The sequence below is a fragment of the Eptesicus fuscus genome, chromosome 3 (genome assembly GCF_027574615.1).
Source record: "Eptesicus fuscus isolate TK198812 chromosome 3, DD_ASM_mEF_20220401, whole genome shotgun sequence".
NCBI classification, from domain to species: domain Eukaryota; kingdom Metazoa; phylum Chordata; class Mammalia; order Chiroptera; family Vespertilionidae; genus Eptesicus; species Eptesicus fuscus.
In genome coordinates, this window is record NC_072475.1 from 53,361,324 (window position 1) to 53,383,403 (window position 22,080).

General features: G+C 45.3%; 4 protein-coding genes across 7 annotated transcripts in view; 2 read left to right on the forward strand and 2 right to left on the reverse strand.

The window, feature by feature from the left end:
- Positions 1–3,125: 3,125 nt before the first annotated feature.
- On the forward strand, positions 3,126–7,892 carry PIGZ (phosphatidylinositol glycan anchor biosynthesis class Z). Its single transcript, XM_008160546.3, is given in 2 exon segments — positions 3,126–3,336; positions 5,574–7,892. Coding segments are annotated over 2 exon segments (1,773 nt in total). The 3' UTR covers positions 7,136–7,892.
- Positions 7,893–10,935: 3,043 nt separating this feature from the next.
- Positions 10,936–11,746, reverse strand: NCBP2AS2 (NCBP2 antisense 2 (head to head)). The gene has a single exon (XM_028137667.2). The coding sequence runs from the start codon at positions 11,669–11,671 to the stop codon at positions 11,372–11,374; it is 300 nt and encodes a 99-aa protein (XP_027993468.2). The 5' UTR covers positions 11,672–11,746; the 3' UTR covers positions 10,936–11,371.
- Positions 11,747–11,806: 60 nt separating this feature from the next.
- Positions 11,807–18,098, forward strand: NCBP2 (nuclear cap binding protein subunit 2). 4 transcript variants are annotated; one of them, XR_008555562.1, is made up of 6 exons: positions 11,807–11,958; positions 12,141–12,257; positions 12,903–13,084; positions 15,371–15,509; positions 16,064–16,197; positions 18,003–18,098. XR_008555562.1 is itself a non-coding variant. In XM_054713863.1 (5 exons), exons 1-5 carry the CDS (start codon positions 11,881–11,883, stop codon positions 16,133–16,135), a joined length of 588 nt encoding a protein of 195 aa, XP_054569838.1. In that variant the 5' UTR covers positions 11,807–11,880; the 3' UTR covers positions 16,136–16,596. The 4 variants fall into 4 exon arrangements, 2 of the variants coding, with proteins under 2 accessions (XP_054569838.1, XP_008158757.1); XR_008555561.1 differs by lacking the exon at positions 18,003–18,098 and adding an exon at positions 17,724–17,995; XM_054713863.1 differs by lacking the exon at positions 18,003–18,098 and having other exon boundaries at positions 16,064–16,596.
- A 3,554-nt stretch (positions 18,099–21,652) lies between these two features.
- The window catches only part of SENP5 (SUMO specific peptidase 5), a 54,025-nt gene continuing 53,597 nt past the window's right edge, over positions 21,653–22,080 (reverse strand). The window contains exon 10 of the mRNA XM_028137661.2: positions 21,653–21,948. Coding sequence (XP_027993462.2) covers positions 21,838–21,948 — 111 coding nt within the window. The 3' untranslated portion in view covers positions 21,653–21,837. The remainder of the gene's footprint in view (positions 21,949–22,080) is intronic.

Genomic DNA, 22,080 nt, shown 5'->3' on the forward strand with positions numbered 1-22,080 from the left:
GTGACATGGGAGGATGCTCAGTCAACTGAGCCACACTGGCCAGGCTCCCCTGCTGTTTTTATTCCTCCTTCAGTTATCCGGTTATCCCGGCTAATGACCAGAAGCAGATTCTTCCTGTCCATTTAGAGGGTTAAGTTCCCTCCGTGGAGAATGAGGCTGTCACCTGAGGATCCTGTGAATGGTGTGGCTTCCTAGTGAATCAGGCTCAATGTCTAATTCAGCTCCCTAATGCATCAAGCTTAACGGTCAATTCCATTTGCTCTCTTCCTAACTAAATAGCTACCTATGCTAATACAGTAGTTATACTAACCAAATCCTGTTTATCTTCATCGCCAGTGGAAGTGCTATTTTGAGGCTCTCCCAAAGTGTCTGAAGCAGCCAGGATTTTATGATCTGTGCCTCTACTAAAAGCAGTAATGGCAACCTCAGATTGATCACTGATACATGCAAGCTCCGTGCACTAAGTGCCATCCACGAGTCAGCTCTTTAATTCTCCCTCAATCCCATGAGGTTTATATTGTTATCTGACTTTCCTGATGAGGAACCTGAGGTTTAGGAAACATTGATTGGCTGCCTCCAGCATGCCCTCTACTGGGGATGGAAGCCACAACGAAGGGATGTGCCCTGACCAGGATTAGAACCAGCAACCTCTTGGAGCACAGGATGACGCCCAACCAACTGAGCCCACACTGGCCAGGGCTAAACCTGTAAATAATTTTTATATTTCATTTGAGCCAGACTGACAATGGGCAGAAAGTAAGATGCTCAAGATAAATGACAGTTTGCAGTTCCTTTTATGCATTTGGAATTAAGGAGGGAATTAAAGGAAGATTAAGTGAAGGTGGGAGAAAGCAAAGCGGGGATCAGATCACAGGACAGTTAACAAGATCAGGCTCTCTTGAGGGTGGTTACTCCTAGGAGGGGTACTGCATCTGACATTTCAAAGGCGTTAAACTGGATGCACAAGAGCAATGGACAGGAATTTGTAACTTATGAACACACCCCTTTTGCGTCCACGGTATCAAGATGTCCTTGTTGACATCTGCCAGATTCCTGTTCTGTTGCTTTGCTTTGCCTTGTTCGTTAGGATGTATCACACCTGAGAACAATCGTTGTTTAAGGTCAGGCTTTAAAATTTCAAAGCCAAGAAGTCAGGATATGGTCACCATATGTATTTTTGAATAAGTGGCAAACTTGTTGTCAAACTTGTTTTTCTGTTCACCAGAGATGGCATTTGGGTGCTGATAGATAGGTCCACTAAGCAACGGGCTCCGATTCCCCTTGCTCTTTGAACCTAGGAAGTGAGCATTCCTAGCAAGAGGTGTTACATAAGTAAGTTCTTCGTCTGTTTGGGCTGGGTGGCTTATAAACAAGAGACATTTATTTCTCAGTTCTGGAGGGCGGGAAGTCCAAGATCCAGGAAGCAGCATGGTGAAGACCTCTTCCTGGTTCAGTCAGTGGCTTCTGGCTGTGCCCTCACATGGTAGAAGGGGTGAGGGAGCACTGTGGTGGCTCACTTACGAAAACACTATCCCATTCATGATGGCTCCACCCTCATGACCTAATCACCTCCCCTCTAGGGCCCCACTTCCCGATGCCATGATATCAGGCTTTAGGATTTCAGCATATGAATGGGAGGGGAGAGACATTGACAGTTAGACTCTAGCAGTGAGTTCTCATCACTTTCTAGAGCAAGCATGTCAAATTCAAAGGCTAACACGGGCCAAACAAACAAGGTGTAAGTTTATGTGGGCCGCAAAAAAAAAAAGCTTCAATTTTCATAGAAACGTAGGTTTATTTTGATAGAGACATGCTGAATACAAAGGGCTGAAATAAATGAGTAATCGTTAACATAAAATAATAGAACATTTTAATAAAAATATTTTTTCTTGAACATTAACTTACCAAACACTGAATAACTGCACAAATTAATAAGCATAACACAAATAAACCTATTTTTTTTTGTTCTCCAAAAGCAAATTGTGCACACCAAACAAGTCAGTCCAAGACTAATGACGTGGCAATCGGCTGCTACAAGATTCGCTGCTCGTATTAGTGGGGAGACATGGTGCGCCTGCGCATAAGGCCCATAAGGGAAATGAATGCAACACGATTATGGTAATCAGTCCTTAGTGAACATTGTAGTTCGTTATTAATAACTAGAAGCCTGATGCACGAAGATTCATGCTAGAATGGGCCTTCCTTTCCCTGGCTGCCGGCACTGCCTTTCCACTCTGGCCCAGTCCCATCTTCCCACGTACCCAAAGGCCCTGAGAGACCGGGGGTGGTGCGGAACGCCTGCGTTGTTGCCATGCGAAGACTCAAGTGTCCTGCCCACCCCCGGTCGCTCAGCACCTGTGTATGCAAATTAACCGCCATCTTTGTTGGGTTAATTTGCATACCACTCCTGATTGGCTGGTGGGCATAGCGGAGGTACGGTCAATTTACATGTTTGTCTATTATTAGGTAAGATTATGTATAATAGGATTTTGTAAAAATTAAGTTACAAAATTTTTATTAAAATGTTTCTTACATACCGTTATATTGGCTGGGCCACAAAAATATTCGATGTGGGCTGCATGTGGCCTGTGGGCCACGAGTTTGACATGCTTGTTCTAAAGGTTCCAGGGTGTGTGAAAGGTGGAGGGAGTGACTGAAGACAATGGAGTGGGATGTGGTGCATTTTTTTTGCAGGGAATTGGATGGAATCCATTGAGAATTCCCAAGTTTATAGAATTGCAAGAGACAGGCTGCCATGCTTGCTTATGGATGGGAGCTATGAACAGGATTGGGGCTGTGAGACCCAGATTTGGAGGGCACCTTAATTCTACTCACAAATGTTATATTTAGACACTTAGAAAATATGTTGAGCAAGTAACAGGTTACTCAACAGAAGTCTCGGTTCCCCTATCTGTAAAATGAGATCATGAGACCCACTGTTCCAAACTGTGGAAAAGATTCAATGAGATATGAGTGTAATCTTTCTGGCACTTAACAGGCACTTAGTAGATAGCAGCTGTTAGTCTTATCATTTTAATTTTACACGGATCCCTTTAGCACTAGTTCAGATGATCGAACATATTATAATTTACATGATAATAACTAACAAATGTTATCCTCAGCAGATGCAGATCTGTGGACCCAGAGTGACATCTGTAGTAGCTGAGAAGTATTTCTAAGCTCTTGGCCCGATGTCTTGGCAGCTCCTTGACCTGAAGATGGCACCCAGGGTGATGTGGGGCAGCCTCAGCCTGCTCCGCCTGTTGTGGTGTCTCCTTCCACAGACAGGCTACGTGCACCCAGATGAGTTCTTCCAGTCGCCCGAGGTCATGGCAGGTAAAGCACCCGGGTATGGCTATGATAAGTCACAGCAAAGTCTGGACTGAGCTGGTTGGATGTCCAGTGGGGAGGGAGACACATGGCTGTGCAGATGAGCAGAAAACCAGCGAGCTTCTCTGGAGTAAGAGCTTGCGAGGGGGGACCTCACATCTCTCTCCTGAGTGGTGACACTGACCTTCCGGATGATACTAATGAAATGCCAGCCTCTTTGGCGTTTTCCTGTTTGGACCGACAGTAGAGGTTACTGAAAAGAAAAGCCGTTTTGTATTTCTCGGCGAAGGATTTGAGTTGGGCTTCCTCAGAGCTTGGGAAAACGTACACAGGGTTATAATCTGAGCTAAGGAAACTTTTCTGTAGTTTTATATGAGGGCCGAGGGGACCCAGACCTGGATGCTCAATTGTTAGAACTTATCTGCCAGGTGGTGTAGAGCCCATCATGAGGATGGTTGCCAGGGACCCGCAAGGATTCTCAGATGCTGTGGGCACAGGGCTTCCTCCTCTCGGTTCAATATGGCTGCTTGAGCTCCCGCCGTCAAGTCTAAAACCAAGTCTTTCCAGCCACTGAATAAGAGATGGGCATGCCTGCTCTCTTCCAGGGCGTTTTTGAAAGTCTCATACCATTTCCATCCCATCAGTCAGAACGTATCACAGGGCAACACCTAGCCTGCAAAGGAAGCTGAAAAATATCGCCTTCAAACCTGACCAAATGCCCCACTGAAGAGACTAAGGAAGAAGGAGGGAATGGATACTGGGGAGACTGTTTAGCTATTTCTGCCACATGGCTCAACACTGGATTCAGCTGGAAAGGTCCGGTCTTCCTTTCCACGCTTTTTTAAAAACCGGAGCCGGTGAAAAGCAGCCAGGTTGATCTGATCCTAGCTTTTCTGTTTCCCTTTCACCTTTTGACATAGAGAGAGAAAGGCTAAAAGGCTGGAGGAATAAGTAGGAGAAACAAAGATCCCTGAACAAACCAGCAATGTTATGGAGCAGGAGAAGTTGTGGGCTTGAGTTGAGGTGCAGAAATTAAGAGTTTGGTTCCTTCACCCCACCCCTCAGAGTTCTGGGACACGGGGTGCAGGATCACAGACCAGACTCAGGCAGCGAGTATTCTTTTACTTACACAAGTCCTGCTTGAATATATTCTTCTTATGAACAATTTAAATATCATAGACAAATCTAACAATTGCTCATTCCCTTTCCCTTCCTCACACTGCCTATCCTGGAACACAATCATAATGACAGAGATGGGTTTTTTACCTCACTTTGGAGACTTTAAACTCTGATGAGAGGAATGGACCTTCGCCCTGACCCTCCCCATACACCCTGTCCAGGGCACATTGTCACCTCACATCCCAGGAATGGTTCCTTCCCAGTTGGGGCCTCAGACGGGCTGGCCTCCCCTATAGTCATTTCTGGTGCTGCATAACAAATCATCGCAAACCCAGAGCTTAAAACTGTTAGGTCACTGTTCTATAAATTGGGAGTCCGGCATGGACTCTCTGCTCAGGGCATCACAAGGTTGAAATCAAAGTATGGCCAGGCCGAGTTCTTGTCTGGAAGCTCTGGGGGGAAATCAGCTTTCCAAGCTCATTCTTTTTTTTTTTAATACATTTTATTGATTTTTTACAGAGAGGAAGGGAGAGGGACAGAGAGTTAGAAACATCAATCAGCTGCCTCCAGCACACCCCCCCACTGGGGATGTGCCCCCAACCAAGGTACATGCCCTCGACTGGAATTGAACCTGGGACCCTTGAGTCCGTAGGCCGACGCTCTATCCACTGAGCCAAACCGGTTAGGGCTCCAAGCTCATTCTTTATGTTGGTAGAATTTCGTTTATTTCAGTTATGGAACTAAAGTTCCCACTTCCTTGCTAAAAGTCAGCCAGAGGCTGATCTCGGCTCCTGGATCATGCCTTGCCAACGGCCCCCTCCATCTGAGACCGCAATGGTACATCATCAAATCGTTCTAATGGTTTGACTCTCTGATGTCCTTTTCTGCTTTTAAAGGGCTCCTGTGATTATGTCAGGCCCATCTGCATTATCTCCCTGTCTTATGTCCTGCTGTCACCTGTGACATAAACTAAATCACAAAAGGAAAATCCATCATCTCCACTGTCCCAGGGTTTATTCGGGGAGTGTACAGTAGGGGGCTGGAAAATCTAGGTGGCCATCCTGAAATATCGTCTGCCATATTCTCTGAGCTTGGGACTGGTTCACCCCTCCTTCTCTCTGCAGAGGACATCCTGGGCATCGAGGGCGCCCGGCCGTGGGAGTTCCATCCCAGCAGCTCCTGCCGCACGGTGGTCTTCCCACTGCTGACCTCTGGCTTTGCCTTCTGGCTGCTCAAGCTCTGGAAAGAACTGGGCCCGTGGCCTGGCCTGGTAAGTGGCTATATGCTGCTGGTGGGGCCCCGGCTCCTCCTCACTGCCCTCTCCTTCGCCCTGGACGTGGCCATATACCACCTGGCCCCGCTGTGGAGGGCGGAGCGCTGGAACGCCCTGGTCTTGCTGTCTGGTTCCTATGTCACCCTGGTCTTCTACACAAGGACCTTCTCCAACGCCATCGAGGGGCTGCTCTTTGCATGGCTGCTGGTGTTGGTATCGCCCCGGGTAGCTCGGAGCCCCGCACCCAAGAAGCCTGCTCCAGGCTCGTGGTGGCACAGCTGGCTTCTCGGGAGCATCCTGGCGGCTGGCTTCTTCAACCGGCCCACCTTTCTGGCCTTTGCTCTGGTTCCTGTGTTCCTCTGGGGCGTTCGCGGAGCCACAGACTCTGCCTTCAAGTCACTGACCAGGGCAGCCCTGGGGCTTCTGCCAGGAGCGACCCTCACGGCAGCGGTGTTCGTGGTCGTGGACAGCTGGTATTTCTCCAGTCCGTTTACTGACCGACCCAACACCCTTGTCCTGACACCTGCCAACTTCTTGCAGTACAACCTGGATCCTCAAAACCTGGAGAGGCACGGCACACATCTGCGGCTCACGCACCTGGCACTCAACGGCTTCCTGCTCTTTGGGATGCTGCATGCCCAGGCCCTGCGGGCTGGGTGGCAGCAGCTGCGAGTCTGCCTCCGGGCCTTGGCACAAATGCGCTCCCTGAGGGTGTGGGATGCCCAGAGACTGCTGCCCGGCCCCAGCTCTCACCTCCTGTTCCTCTACTTCACGCCCCTGGCACTGCTGTCTGCTTTTAGCCACCAGGAGGCTCGGTTCCTGATCCCCCTGATCGTCCCCCTGGTCCTGCTTTGTAGTCCGCAGACCCAACCTGTGCCCTGCAAGGGCACCCTGGTCCTCTTCAATGCCCTGGGCGCCCTCTTCTTCGGCTGCCTGCACCAGGGGGGCCTCGTGCCTAGCCTGGAGCACCTGGAGCGGGTGGTTCATGCACCCGTGGCCCCAAGCGTACCTACCCACTACACCCTCCTCTTCACCCACACCTATATGCCCCCGCGGCACCTCCTACACCTCCCAGCTCCGGGGTCACTCGTGGAGGTGATGGAAATGGGTGGGGCTGAGGATCCGGTCCTGTGCCAAACCCTGAACAACTTCACCAGACAACCAGCCTGCCAGGCGGCCGGTGGGCCGTGGCTCTGCCGCCTTTTTGTGGTGACCCCTGGCACCACCCGGCCTGCCACGGAGAGCTGCCGCCTTCCCCTCAAGAGTGAGACACTTGTGTTTCCCCACCTGACCCTAGAGGACCCCCCAGCCATGTCCTCCCTGCTGAGTGGGGCTTGGAGGGACCATCTCAGCCTCCACATCCTCGAGCTGGGGAAGAAGCCCAAGACAGGGAGTCCGCGCGGCCGTGGTTGAAGGCCCCCTCCGCCTGCTCTGTGGGAAGCTGGGCTGGGACAGTCTGACGCTCTTCCTTCCCCTTCCCTCCCAGCGCTCGCACCACTGCCTCTCCTGTTCGCAGCCCTGGCTTTACTTTCTGGGTAATCTGGCACCCTCATCCCCTCAAAGACCAAAGATCTGACCAGCCACAGTCCTGATGCCAAGGTCCTGATGCCCCAAAGAATCTGGCATAACCAACTGGTCCCTGGCGTTGGTCCCTGCCCTATTCCTCCCAGAAACTGTGATGTTTTAAATACATAATAGCACCTGGTTGTGAGGAGACAATGATCTGCTAATGACATTCTTGACGGAACTCCAAACCTTCCAGGATGCCTTGCCTCTTGATGTCATGACAGCCCGTTGGCTTCCTAGACACCTGGAAGGAGGCAGTGTGGGGACGGAGAGGGGGTAGGTAGTGCAGATTCAGGGGACCGGAGTTCTAGTGCCTGGTCTGCCCTTCACTGTGTGATCTTAAGAAAGCTCCTTCCCCTCCCCCAGCCTGTGTCTAGCCTGTACAATGGATCAGAGCATCTCTGAGGTGTCTGCCAGCTAACACTGTCATCCCTGGGTCTGCAGCACATGTCCCCTGGCTAGACAGGCATGTCTCTCCCAAAGCTCTTTAAGCATGGAAGTGAGTGTGGTGGTGTATTTAATTGCACTTTGGTGTCTTCTGTCTTAGTGTTAGTTTGTTGTTCTTTACATTTAAAAAATATATTTTTATTGATTTCAGAGAGGAAGGGAGGAGATATAGAAATATCAATGATGAGAATTATTAACCCTTTGCACTCGCTTGCTTTTTTCTCGAGCTGCTACCAATGCTAACCGTGTCGAGTCACACTCGACATCCGAGTGCAAAAGGTTAATCAGCTGCCTCCTGCACACCCCATACTAAGGATGGAGCCCTGACCAGGAATCGAACTGTGACCTCCTGGTTCATAGGTGAACACCCAACTGCTGAGCCAAACTGGTTCAACCAAAAAAGTAGTTGTGGAATATTTCTCTCCACTCCCTTCTACTCCTGTCCCTGAACGGTAGTGGGACATTTCAGCATCTCATCCTTCAAGGATCATTCTCCCTTTAAGGATCATTTCCCCTCCTCAGCCTGCCCCAGTGAGAGTGGAGCATTCACAATGCTCAGTCAGCACCTAGCAGCACCTGAGGATAAACAGGTGCCTTTCTTTGTAAATGTGATCTGGGCCCTCTCCACGCTCAAAGCCCTCTTCACAGGATGCAGAGCCAACCCCATGCCAAACCGACACCTGTTGCTTTGATGGAAGCCATCGCACCCCTGAGCATGTTGCTCCCAACACAGGTACCCTCTACCCAGTCCACTGGGAACATGAGGAACTGTGGCTCTACACCTGTCCTCACCTGCCTCCTCACACCTCTGTCATCTCATGAGAACAAGAGGCACACAGGCCACAGAGATCAGTGAGCCAGAGGTCAGCACAGAGCAGGAGACCAAACCTGCACAAATGACCAGACCTGAGTCCTTTTCTAGTTCTGCCTTCTGCTGGCTAAAGCCTTGGGTCATCTTAAAGTTACACCCGTCACAAGTATGCTGTTCTATGACTGCTACTAGGGTCTTAGTGCCACATCTTCCTCATGACTCCAACCCCAAGGAAGAGAAAATTCAGTGGTACGCTGCTAAATGTGTGGCAGTGTTCTCTCGGGGGCAAAAAAAAAAAAAAAAAAAAGCCCCAATTTGTAGCATTTGCCAATTTCTGTGGTGTCAATATTCCCACGTGGCTGATTTCAAACTACTAAAATGATGTTACTGGGCTCCAAGTTGGGAGGAGATGCCAAGGATCTACTCTCATCAAACAGTGTAAGATGGCTCTAGCACACTGTCAGATATTTGCCTCCTTTAAACTCTTGAGACCCATTCATGACAACTCATTGTTCTTCTGGTTTATGTTTCTGCTATGAACCTGTGATGTGTCTTCCTACCCCTTAGTACTTAGCATCATCTCTGGCAAATGATAAGCACTTATTTTGCAGCCAAAGATGGCATTTCTGTCCATAGATAGAAAACCAAGGGCCACCTTGGAGACATCCAGGACTCTAGGGTCCCAAACTCCTGGGCTTCTGCCTCTTCTCTTCCCCATTTGGATCGACAACCATGAATTCCCCGGAGAAACTGTTGGCACAGCAGTCCATGTAGATTGTGGTGGTCTGAGCTCTAATAAATTTGTCTGTAAAGTGTGTGTGTCCGTGTGGCATCAAAAGGTGAGTTGGAATTGCCCTGCAGGATGAGGGGATGAATTGCTTCCCTTTTAGGCAGAGCTTAGAAGAATCTGAAAGGCATGCTGGGAGACTGTTGTCAATGGGAAGAATTTGGTCTATTTCTTTTCTTTTTTTAAAATGTTTTTATTGATTTTAGAGAGAGGAAGGGAGAGGGGTAGATATCAACACCGATCAGCTGCCTCCTGCACACCCCCTACTGGGGATCCAGCCCGAAACTGGGGCATGTGCCTTGACTGGGAATCTCTTAGTTCATGGGTTGATGCTCAACCACTGAGCAACAGCAGTCAGTCCTGGTAACAGGGAAACTGGTGAGAAGGCAAGCCACTGACTACAAACACTGGAGGCTTTTACAATGAAGTGGGGAGGCATCTAGTAGGAGCAGAAAGGACCCAGTTTTCTCTCTGCTCCCAGACTCCTACAGAAATGAGGGTGTGTGTGTGTGTGTGTGACTTAATTCTTATACACTTCTCCCACAAAAATTAAGCAAGTGCCCCCTTCTCTTGATTTCCTTCCTTTCTTACTAAATGGCCAGTTTGTCTAGAAATTTAATTGCTTCCTGCACTTCTTCCCTTTTTGTCTCTTCTAGAAAAAAACACTGAGTATGCTTATTTATGTTGAGGGTATGGATTTGGGCTGGGGACTGCTAATATTGTGCTACTCTGATATCCAGGGACCAATGGGTGGCACTGAGGCCAATGAGGCAGACAAGACAGTAGACTGAACAAGCTCTTTAGGCTCATCACTGCCAGGCTCCAGGGAAAATCCAATGAGTTGCCTCTAGTTTGGGAGAAAGATTTCTCCTCTGATGGGAGAGGAAGGTAGGATGCCAAACCAGGACTTTGGTCATTAGGAGGTGGGACTTCTGGCCTCCAAGAGGATTAAATAGCACCTCTGATGGGAAGATTGGAGGATGGGATGCCAAATCAGAAGTCTGACCATAAGGAAAATGGAGGACAAGCTACTTTAGCTCCTCCATCCCCAGGGTAGGTCTCCAGCCCTATCCAGCTTCCTGTGACTACCAGAAAAGCCAGAGTATAAATTCTGTTTGGTTACCAGCCAGTCTAAAAGCTTCTTCTGTGGCTTTCTGATGGAATAACTGTGTAGCCTAATCAGAGGTGATCAGAAATTCAGTCAGAAGCCTCAAATGACCTGACCCTCTAAAATGGGAAACAGGAATCCAGGTAGCTTGCTCCTTGGTAGGCAGTAGTCCTAACACTCAGTGGTGACGGTAAGGAGTGGGAAGGCAGGCACTGACGATCAGGCCTGGTAAATGCTATGGAAAGCTGATTATGGACTTAAGACCTGGAATTAAGCACCTGTATTCACATCCGGCTCTGTAAGGCCATGGGCAACTTAAGAAGTAGCCTACACTTGCCCATAAATGGTAAGGATTAAGTGAGATAACCCATTCAGAGTGCAATTGGCAAGTGCCAACACAGAGTAAGCACTCCGTATGTGTTAACTAGTACTCCCATGGGCCTACAGTCCCGAGGAACCCTAATCCATCTTGCCAGAGAAGTACCACACTCATACCCATTTCTCAGCTCACACATTTAATCAGAGGATTTTGGCTTCTACTGGTTTGTCTTTCCATCCATGATCTCCGCTGGAAGCAGTGCCCTACTACATCCGTGCAGAGGCAGCAGCATCTATCAGGAGTTTCGGTCTCATACGCAGAGGCCAGGCTCTCCTTCGGGCTGTGGCATGGTCCATGGCTCTCTGTAGGTGGTGATGGGTCAGGGCTTCGCTTATCTTCATTTCTGTTAGGCTTCGGGCTTTCTTCACACACTGCGGCCTGTCCGATCACAGGGCTCACCGGGTATGTCCGTCTGGCCTGGGCTCTCTGATGCGTGGACCTCTGCAGGCTGACAGGAGTCAGGAGTAGAAGCCATGCGCAGGGCTGGGGATGACTCCTTAGCGCCGAGGCCCGTGTCCAGCCAGAAGGGAGAGGGGCGATCTCGGCCCGGATTAGGGATTTGCTCCCGGGCCCCGCTGGCTACCTGGTGGTGGCCCCGGGCGCTCCCGGAGGCCGCGGCGGAGCTCCTGAGTGAAGGTGTCTCTGAAGCGGGCAGCGCGGCGGCCCAGGGAACCCGCGGGCCCGGCCCCGAGGCCTCGCAGACGCCGGGCCGCGTCCTGGCCGCGCAGCTGAGCCTGCAGCAGGGCGAAGGCGGTGAGCTGCGCCGCACGCCGGATAGGCCGCGACTCGGACAGGCGCTCCACCAGCTGCGGGCTGTGCAGCAAGACGCCCAGCAGCCGCCTTAGAACCATCGTTGGAGCGACCCGGAACCCGAGTGCCTCGCTCTGGCTTCTGACCGGACGCGCCAGGCATCGGACCACGTCTGAGCCCGCGCCGCCGGGTGACGACACTGCCGCGCTGGGATTGGTCGGGAGGACCCGCCTTTCGCGTTTCCGCTTCCGCCACCTCCGCGTCCGCTGGTTCTTCCCGTAGTGGCGGCGTCCTCGTCGACCTCTGCACTATGTCCAGCGGCCTCCTGAAGGCGCTGCGCAGCGACTCCTATGTGGAGCTGAGCCAGTACCGGGACCAGCACTTCCGGGTAAGGAGAGCCGGACCGCGGGAAGGGAAGGCCCTGGCCCAGAACCCTGCGACCTGGTTTTCTCCTGTTTCGTTGTCGTCCCCCATTCTCTGGTTTCCCGAAACCCAAAGCGAGGCCCCGGTGCCTGCTGGGGAATGGATGCCGAGGGCGTGGGGCTGTCACTGAATCCCCTTCTCTCATAGAAAGGGAATGGGAGGCTCGCTCTCCCATTCCCCGGAAGCCGCTCCCGGTGCCTGGCCCAGTGCAGAGGCGTTCGAGCGGCGGTAGTGGCGGCTCCCGTTTTCCCGGGCTGTGCCTCGGTAAGGTGACTTTGTGATGAGGGCAAGGGGTGTCCTTTGGACACCTGGAGTACATGGAGGCGCCTCCCTGACTCGGATACCGGGGCTTTTTACTTTTTATTTTGTTGTTATGAAAAACCTGTGATCATGTAAACTATCCAAGCAGTTATTTTGAACATTTTCTATGGGAGTATTACAGAGGTACCCTGTCTCGGCAAATCCATGTATTTTTTCACTACAAAGGATAAAAAGCCCCCTTATAATAAATTGGTTCAGGGTCTGGAAATTAAACCGGGACCATTAGAGAAGGATCCAGTGCTGAGAATACGGAGTGTGCAGGGAAAAGGCATGCCACTTGTATGACAGCATGGTACAGAAGGAGGGCTGTATGCAATGTAACCTTCAAGCCATGACCCTCTACTAAAAGCAGTCTGGACCTTGCTTCATAGATTGTGAACATCTCCCTCTCTCCCTCTCTCTCTATCTCTCTCTCTCCCCTCCCCCTTTCCCACTCCCCCCCCCACCCCAAGCCCCCGCAGAGAGTTTGTGGTAGATTGGGATGATGAGAGAAGCTGATTCCCGAAACAGAATTTATAATAGGAATACTATTTAAGCAGGGCTATTCTTAGATTGTGTTGCTTAACTTTTTCTCTATTTGAAATTCAGGGTGACAATGAAGAACAGGAAAAATTACTGAAGAAAAGCTGTACATTGTATGTTGGAAATCTTTCCTTTTATACAACTGAAGAACAAATCTATGAACTCTTCAGCAAAAGTGGAGACATAAAGAAAATCATTATGGGCCTGGATAAAATGAAGAAAACAGCATGTGGTTTCTGCTTTGTGGAGTATCCTTCCTGTGTCTTAGGTAGCTGTTGGATGAGGGTGGGACCTGAGTGGTTAGTCACCTGTTTAAAAAAAATTAGTGAGGATATTCACTAATTAGCCTTCCTACACATATCTCTGTCTCTTCTTCTTTCATCTACTTCTTACCTTCTGTCCAGTATGTATACACTCTTACATTGTGGAAGCTGGTAACATTTACATTTTGTTCTTGAAATCCATGCTTTGTTTATAGTTCTTTTTTAATCCTCACCCAAAGATATGTTTTTATTGATTTTACAGAAAGAGGAAGGGGGAGAGAGAACGGGGTGGGGGGGGAGAGAGAGAGATATCAGTGTTTCTCTCACATGAATCGTAACTTGATAGCTCAGTTGGTTGGAGCATCATCCTGACAGGCCAAGGTTGTGGGTTTGATCCCCAGTTGAGGGCACATACAAGAATCAACCATTGAATTCATAAAATGAGTGGAACAGCAAGTTGATATTTCTTCTCTCCCTCTCTTAAATCAGTAATAATAATAAATTTTTAAAAGTCAAAGGAATAGTATCATTCTAAGCCCAGAGACAGTCAGTTACCAGTCTCGGGTAACTCCAGAAAAAACCCGTGCATGTGTAGCAGTGTACTACAGTCCTCTTAGTGATTGTTCCATATTAGCACATGTAGGTCTACCTCTTTTTAAAATGGCTCTATAGTATGTATCTCATTATATTAGGTGTATATAATTATATTAGGTATACTCATTATATTAGATATATATAGCTTGATGTTTATAGATAAAAACCAAATAATCTTTTATTCTCTCCCTGGAAACTAAATATTGAAACTTCTGGATTTATCCTTTTCCTAATATTTTTCTTTCTTTGGTCATTTTGTTTTATATTCTGAGAAATTTAAAACATGATCTAACATGTCTTGAAATTTTTTCCTTGTCCTGAATCATCTGTTTCTTTTGGTTGTATTTATGCTGTAAATTTTCCATAAAGGTCTGGTGATCCTTGGGTTTGCAATCAGAATTAGGGGAAAGAAGGGTGATTTTGTGGACCCAAGCAGAGCTGCTGTCTCCAGTTGTTGCCTTACCTTTGGATATGTGGATTTACCAAATGCCAGAAAAAAAGGGGATTGTATTTTGGCCAGCTAACAACAAGACAGTGCCCTAGTTTCAGAACCCTGTCATTTGATTTGTATTTGCCTGGGATTAAATTCCTTCCTGCTAGCAAGTCTTCCCACGTAGAGACTGTTGACCCTTTCTGCAGCTTCACTTTTCAACTTCGGTAAGAGCCGCCTGGGTTTACTGTCCCCTTCTTAAGCTCCTTCAGAATATTTCAGACTAACTTTGTTGCATCCATGAACACTCTCCCATCGGCTTTTGTTGAATCACCTGTCTGCTGCTAGCATCTTTTCTTTTCTGGGTGTATGTTTATTTCCTAATTTAAATGAGGGTCTTGAGAAGGAAAGGAGGGAAATGTGCTCACTATCAGCTCGAACCAGAAGCCCCACTTTTAACTTTTGTGTCTAATTTCTGGGCTCTGCAAGCTTCTTCCTTCCATTCTCCCTTCAGATGCAAGGGACCAGAGTGTCCATGTTTTGCTGTTGCCTCTGGTAACAATAGTTCACAGGGGACAGGGAGAACAATGAAAACACAAAAGACAAAATCCTCCTCAAAGATAATAGTCTCTGAGAACTGTGGTATTTTTGCATTTTTCTTGTAAATCAAAGATCAATAATCATAATGGCAAATACCCAAGAGAGAGTCTGCATTGGCAGTGTTGTTTTTCTGTTTGCCCTGTTAGCATGCATTCCATTCATTCAACAAATTACTGGGTGCAGGACACTGGAATTTCAGCAAGTGTTTCCCTGTGTAATTAAAGACAAGGAAAAAAATGTCTAGATTAGCATTTCTGAGTATTTCCTTCTAATGAAATACAATGGCAATTCCATATGCACTGTGACCTCTCTTAAGGTTGTTCTTGAATAGACAGCTCCAAATAAGGATGGCATTGTTTCCTTGGATGAGTGTATTTTGTGGCATAAACCTGCCCTGAACATACATATTTTGCAATCAAAATATGGAGAGAATGGGACCAAATAGTTATTAACAGGGTTATTCAGGAAATCATGATCAATGTAGCCATGGATAAGTGTCAGTCATATTTGACTCTCTAATGCTTCTGGACCAATCTCAAACAGGCCTTTGTAAACCGATGTCTTTAAACTCCGTCTAGTTGAGTTTTTGTAGTTCTAAAAAGGTTTGGAGAAATGCTATATAGTGTTCCTTAATACTTATACTTAAGATACTACTCAAGAGCAGATGCAGAAAATGCCATGCGGTACATAAATGGAACTCGTCTGGATGACCGGATCATTCGCACAGACTGGGATGCAGGCTTTAAGGAGGGCAGACAGTATGGCCGTGGCCGGTCTGGAGGCCAGGTAAGTAGGAAGGTTCTCTGGGCTCAGCCTTTACCTGGGATTCCAGTCCTAATGACAAGTGTTTTGTCTATTTGTATTTGCTCTTTTGAAAATAACTTTGTGCCTATAACTTTGGCTTGAAGTGAATCTCAAATCACCCATTGAGATTAGTAAATTACTTTAACTAATGCAATGGTATATTCTGTACATTACTGGACTTTTGCTAGGGGTTAGATATTTTCCACCTGCAAAAGTGTCTAGAACAAAAGCAAAATGCACTGAAATGAATTTTGTTTTTACTTAAAAATAGCCTAATTTAAGTACCTTGCAATGAGCTATTTTTGAATGGTGGTGAATGAGTATACACCTGATGTTTGGTAAGAAACAAAACAAAAAAAACAAACTATTAGGTAGTCTGAGATAATTCTGCAAGGCAGTTGCTTTAAAAAATTATATCCTGCTTGAATGTTCATTCACATTATATCTGAAAAGGCTTGGCTGTTTGGCATATTTGTGGGAGGCATATTTATTACACCAATCTTCTCTATATTGTAACCTGTGTTCTTTTAATTAAGGTACGAGATGAGTATCGACAGGACTATGATGCTGGGAGAGGAGGCTATGGAAAACTGGCCCAAAACCAGTGAGCAAAAACCATCATGAAAAACTCACTCCTTTGGCCTGCTGAATTTGATGTACATTACCTAAGGTCTGCAAACCTGCCATTTTTACAAATATTTGATCAATGTCTCTGCTGAGCCAGACACCACTTCATGGCTTTCCTCTGAAAATTATTAAAGGACAGAAGCCAAAAGAATGCCTTTAATTCTAGTCTTAGAATATTGGGCATGTGTAAGGTTACTGGAATGATTTTCTTACCAGGTCAAAAATCGTGTTCCTTGGCAACGGAGTTTATCTATAATGTTGATTTATCAGCCAGAAACACCACACGTCTTTTAGGAAAATTGGAAAAAGTTTACAATTTTGTTTACTGTGTTTGTGTGTAAGCAGGTTCATGTTCTACACATTGGGGCCTGTAATTACTATTTAAAAATTTTTTAAGTTGCCTTGAGATAAAGTTGAATAAATGGAGTTTTGTGATATTGTATATCTTTGCTCTAAATTAGGAACAGATGTTTGACAACTGAATTTTTCCCTATGTTGAATGCTAATCTCTAAAGGCAAACTTAGGAAGTCAAGAGAACTTCCTAAAGAGTTGGTGCAAAAAGTAAGCCTTAGACAGTCCCAGGGTATATAACCTGCTCACATGCTTTATATGTCAGGAAATTAGGTACAGGACTTGGAAGGTATTTACCAAGTACATTTTTTTAAAAGTGTGTTTTATCTAAAGCTAAAAAAAAAAAAAAGCCAAGGTTGGTTTGTATTATGAAGAACCTCAAATACTCGAAGGGAAGTGGGGGACATTGTCAGTAGGAAATGGGATGAAATATCAGAGGACACTAGTTAAAACATGGTCTTGAAACGTTGAAGGTTGCTGTGAGGGCCATCAGATTTATTGTTTTTGTTTTCAGAGTGATCTTGGGAATAGAATAGGTCTAAAAACAAGAGCCTAATGAAAAACGATCAGAAATGCTTTCCTCAGGAAACATGTTTTGGCCAATTGTCATGTTGAAGTCTGTCTTGTTTTTTTACTAATTGTGCTTACTGAGTTTCAGAGCCTTGATAGCAACGGTCTCCACAGAGAGGGGTCTAGGGTATTTACTTTGCATTTGTAAGGCAAGAGGTGATTTCTCTAATAGTATGTTGAACTGTTGTTCTTTTTTAATTTATTGGGGTGACATTGTTTAATAGGATCATATAGGTTTCAGGTGTAGATTTCTACAAGATCTGTATATTGTATTGTGTGCCCGCCTCCCAAAGTCAAATCTTCCGTCGCTATATAGTAGGTCCCCTTCATCCCCCACCCCACCCATTCCCTTTGGCAACTACACTACTATTCGTGTCCATGAGTTTCGGTTTTATATCCCACATATGAATGAAACCATATGGTTCTTAGCTTTTTCTGACTGGCTTATTGCACTTAGCATAATATTCTCTAGATCCATCTGTGTTGTCACAAATGGCAGTATTTTGGGTTTTTTTTAATGGCTGAGTAGTATTCCATTGTGTATATGTACCACATCTTCTTTATCCAATCCTCTATCGCAGGACACTTTGGTTGTCTCTGTTGTTCATTTAAAACTGCTAATCTAGTATAATTTTTCCTGACATAAGTGAGATTTTTTCATCTAGCAACAGAGTATCTCCAAACTTCTTGTAGTTTGTGAAACTTGGGGCTGAAGTATCTCAAATGTGAACATCTTTGACACTAGGTAAGTATAGGTTTTCTCATTAAATTGAAACCGGTTACTTGAATTTTTATAAAAGCTATAACTACTTGTGCTTAAGAAAAAAACATTTGCAGATATTTTAATTTTGTGAAGACATACTATTGACTTAAAAATTTTTTTACACTATCGTTTGAGTTTAATGTATTTTATATTCTTTTTTTAGTAAAGCATAACTCAGATTTCTACAGACCATAAAACCACAGACAGTGGTTCTACGTGGAACTGTGACTTCTGTAACAGATTTCAATAAAGTTGGACCAACTTATCCTTGTCTGTGCCCATTTCCTCACCTATAAAGAGGGACAGTGGAACCGTCTTACTCTGGAATATTTATGATTACGTTTGGAGGGAATCTCTGAATAATGTGCAGAACTTGCTTGTCCATTTTGATTTGACAGTTATCTAGTATGGTAGTCACTAGCCACATGTAGCTAATTAAATTAAAACATTTAGTTCCTCATTTACACTAGCCACATTTCAAATGCTCAACAGCCACATGTAATGGATGCAAATATAGAACACTAGAGACCTGGTGCATGAAATTCATGCACTGGTAGAGTCCCTAGGCCTGGCCAGCGATCAGGGCCGGTCAGGGCCTTCCTTCTGGCTGCTGACTGCTGACCAGGGCCTTCCTTCATTCTGTGCCACCCCTACCCCCTGGTGGTCAGCGCACATCAAAGCAAGCAATCGAACTCCCATTCTCTGGTCGAACTCCCGAGAGGACACTTTGCATATTAGTCTTTTATGTATATAGATTATACATAAAGATTTCATCACTGCAGACAATTCTATTGGCCTGTGCTTTTTAAAGGTAGGCCTCTTGGAGCATACACTGGTCATATTCATAAATGAGTAGTCATGACTGAAATGTCACTTGGAAAAATTCCTACTCACCAAACAGTACATGTTATTCAATACAAGAGAACACACATTTATAAAGGCATTTCATTTATTTTTCAAAAAAATATTTTTGCTAGAAGGTTTGAGTCATTTTACATTATCACAACCTTTAAATAAATTCTTTTTTCTGACCAAAAGGTACTTAAGAGAACAGCTTGTGTAGGTCTGCTTTTGTAAAACCCCAATACAATTAGCACTTCTCTGATGGTATTCCCTAGGCCTTCTTAATTATCTACTGGCCAGGAGGCAGAGCCCAGCACATAAAGTATGTGCTTTATAATTGCAGATTAGTTTGGTTTCTTAACATCATTAAGCAGAGCAGGTAGTCAATATGTCTAATTCACACTATAAATACACTGTTTCTCGTCTGATCCACCCAGAACTCCCAGTTATCTCTTTTAAACCAATGAACTACAATTGCAAAGAGAAAGGGCAGCTCAACTTAGACTAGTGCTGGCTGTTCTTGTTTTGTTCCAACTATGAATTAAAGATGACCAATGTTAACTCGTCTTTAATGATAAATAGAAAATACAATGCAAAGCTAAAAACGGGATTTGGGGACTGAGGAGCAAGTGCTTCTTTTTCCTTTAGAAGGTTCCTTTCCTTAAGAGAAGGTTGGTTCTCTACAATTCTTGCGAGAGCTAAACTAAAAGAATTAAATCTACATTCATTGCTATACATTTAACAAAAGAAAAAAATTCACTGGGAAGCACAGGCTGCAGACTGGTAAGTTTGCTGATGGAGAAAACTGGGCAGCTTGTTGAAGATGCATCATAAGTAGCTTTTAGTTTATACAAGGCCTGCACTCAACCCCAAAAGCATAAGGTCTACCCACCTTGTGGGCAACAATTCAGGGACAAGTTAGTGACAGTAAAAACAATGCCCGTCCCTTCCACCAACAGCCCAAACCATATTTAAAAAATGTCTTTGTTGCAAGGAAGCAATTATTGCAAACATCAAGAAAAAAGGCCGTTCTTGGGCTAAATAGAGGTTTATAACTAATCACCAGAGGGGAAAAAGTGACTATGTGTGCTAAAACCAAGTTTCATGAATGCAGAGAAACATTTTAACCAGACTTAAAATATTTGTAATTTAGGCTTAAGCATGCTGAGCAATGCATCTCCAGGTGTCCCATAAAGCTGGAAGTGAATGAGAAATGACTTGGGACAGCTCACTTTAGGTTTTCTGTGAACATCCCTGCAAGCCTCAATGTGGAGATGACGGCAGTTTCTCAGATTGGAGGAAATGGCAACTCAGGCTTTGGGCACTAATTAAGATTCTGCATGCCGAATTCTGTCAGTAAGGAAGTGAGATATGGAGCTCTAAAGTATAAGATGTTTTGAATCAATAGCCTAGTTATTGGCTACTTTTTACAGCTACAAAAAAAGTTAGGTAAATGTATCACATACAAATTTGAAAAATCTCATTTTGCATACTTTATGTCTGAAAACAAAGTCTCAAGATGTCCTCCCCATTTTCAATTGTAATTTTTTCTAATGCAGACACAACCCTATCTATAGCAGCATAAAGTGCCTCTAATCTCAGTCTTTTTAAAGACTTGAAGCCCAGTAAGAAATACTGACCTGGTTTTATACTAAAGAGTTGGAGTCTTGGGGGACTTGGACTTTGAAAGTGCTGGGGCTGTTTACACTGTAAACACTGGTGTTGGTGCTGGTCTGTCTGGGGAGGGAACCCTGCATGTAAACACGTCTGACTCCACCCTCAGCTGCTGGCAGTCAGCCTTACCTTATGGCCAAGTGAAACTGCACCTTTTAGCTTTTTATTTTCAACACCTAACTAGGCATCGATCCCAAGTGTCTTCTGCCATTTTCTTGGTATTTTTCTGTACAAACTTCTAAGTTTCTTACATACACATCTTGTTTTTCCTGCCCAGTTCAGAACAGATAATTGGGTAGTTTAACATGCATTTTTTATTTCCTTTCAAATACCACAAATAGCTAGATTGAAGATGCAAGATCCATTATATTAATCCTAATGCAGCCAAGTGTAAGAACAGGGCCATTTCTGCCTTTCTCCAGAAGATGAGGTTCATAGAAGCCAAAAAAAAAAAAAGACTCCTTGGTCAAGCAGAGGCCAAATGAGGGGCCCTGCATGTTGCTGAGATCACTAAAGAGCTGAGGGGGAGGGGGGGGGGGGGAGAGAAACACTCGCTGTACTCCTGAGGAATCAATTCTCTATTACCATTCCTCTCCCCCAACCCACCTGAAAAAGACCTGAAGCCAGTCTTCAGTTTTAAGTGTTTATATTTTAAATACCCTTGAAATAGAAAGGTATCTGGCAAATCCTAATTTCTTATGGAGATAATACAAGGGAAGTGTCAACTTGTAAATTACTCTAGGCTGAATTCTCATTTGTTTGACCACTTGTTTGATAGATACTAAGTTTTTTAATAGGTCAAAAACAAAAATCCAGGGAATTCAATGTTCCAGCAAAAGCCTTTATAAGACTTAGGTATTTATTGTAATTCTTCTCACATGTGCCTCCAGGAAGAGAACACACCAGTTAGTTTTTGGCCACTTCCTTCTCACCCTTCAAAAGGAATGCAACTCACGTTCCAAGACTCAGAGAGGGAAGTCAGTGAAAGGTACTGCTGGTAAAAGTAAGACAGGACTTGCTTTTTCGAAACAACTAGCTATGCCCAGGGAACACCTAATACTCTCAGAGTTATGTTGTATCAAAAACATCCCACCTTTTTTAGGTTTTGGGATTATATTTGAAACCTATGTTCAGTTCATATCTAAGTTTCAAAGCTGTACCAAATCTATGTTTTTTGTGTGTTTTTTAATACTCTGCACTGCATGCTCTGACTATATGCATGCGTTTGGATAATAAATATTAAATATGGGGTGGGGAGAACATGTGGAATTCATAAAGTTAAAACTGAAACCAATCTGAACATTAAAAAATAGTACATTGTAGTTAGAGAAATGAATAAGGGCTAAAAATAAACTTGAGGTAACAATAGTGGCCCAATACCACCGATCTGAAATATCTGTTAGAATTCAAATAAGTGTTTGGAGATTCAAGTAACAAATCATCTGCTCCAACTTGGTCAGACTTCCCAGCCTTGCTGGGTTTTAGTCCATGAGCCGGCATTCACACAACTCCTTGTAAATCCTCTTCCGCACTCGGGGCATGTCTTCTTGGGAAAACTGGAAAGGCTGATCTAAGGCGAGGCACTTGCAGTACTGAAAGGACCCAGAAACATTTAAATGGCCTGTGGAGTTAGTACCAGCCCAATGTATTTTATCAGATGCAGACCTAATCAAGTAGTCTAAGGCAGCATTTTAAAATTTGTTTAAACTTGTTATAAAGTTAAC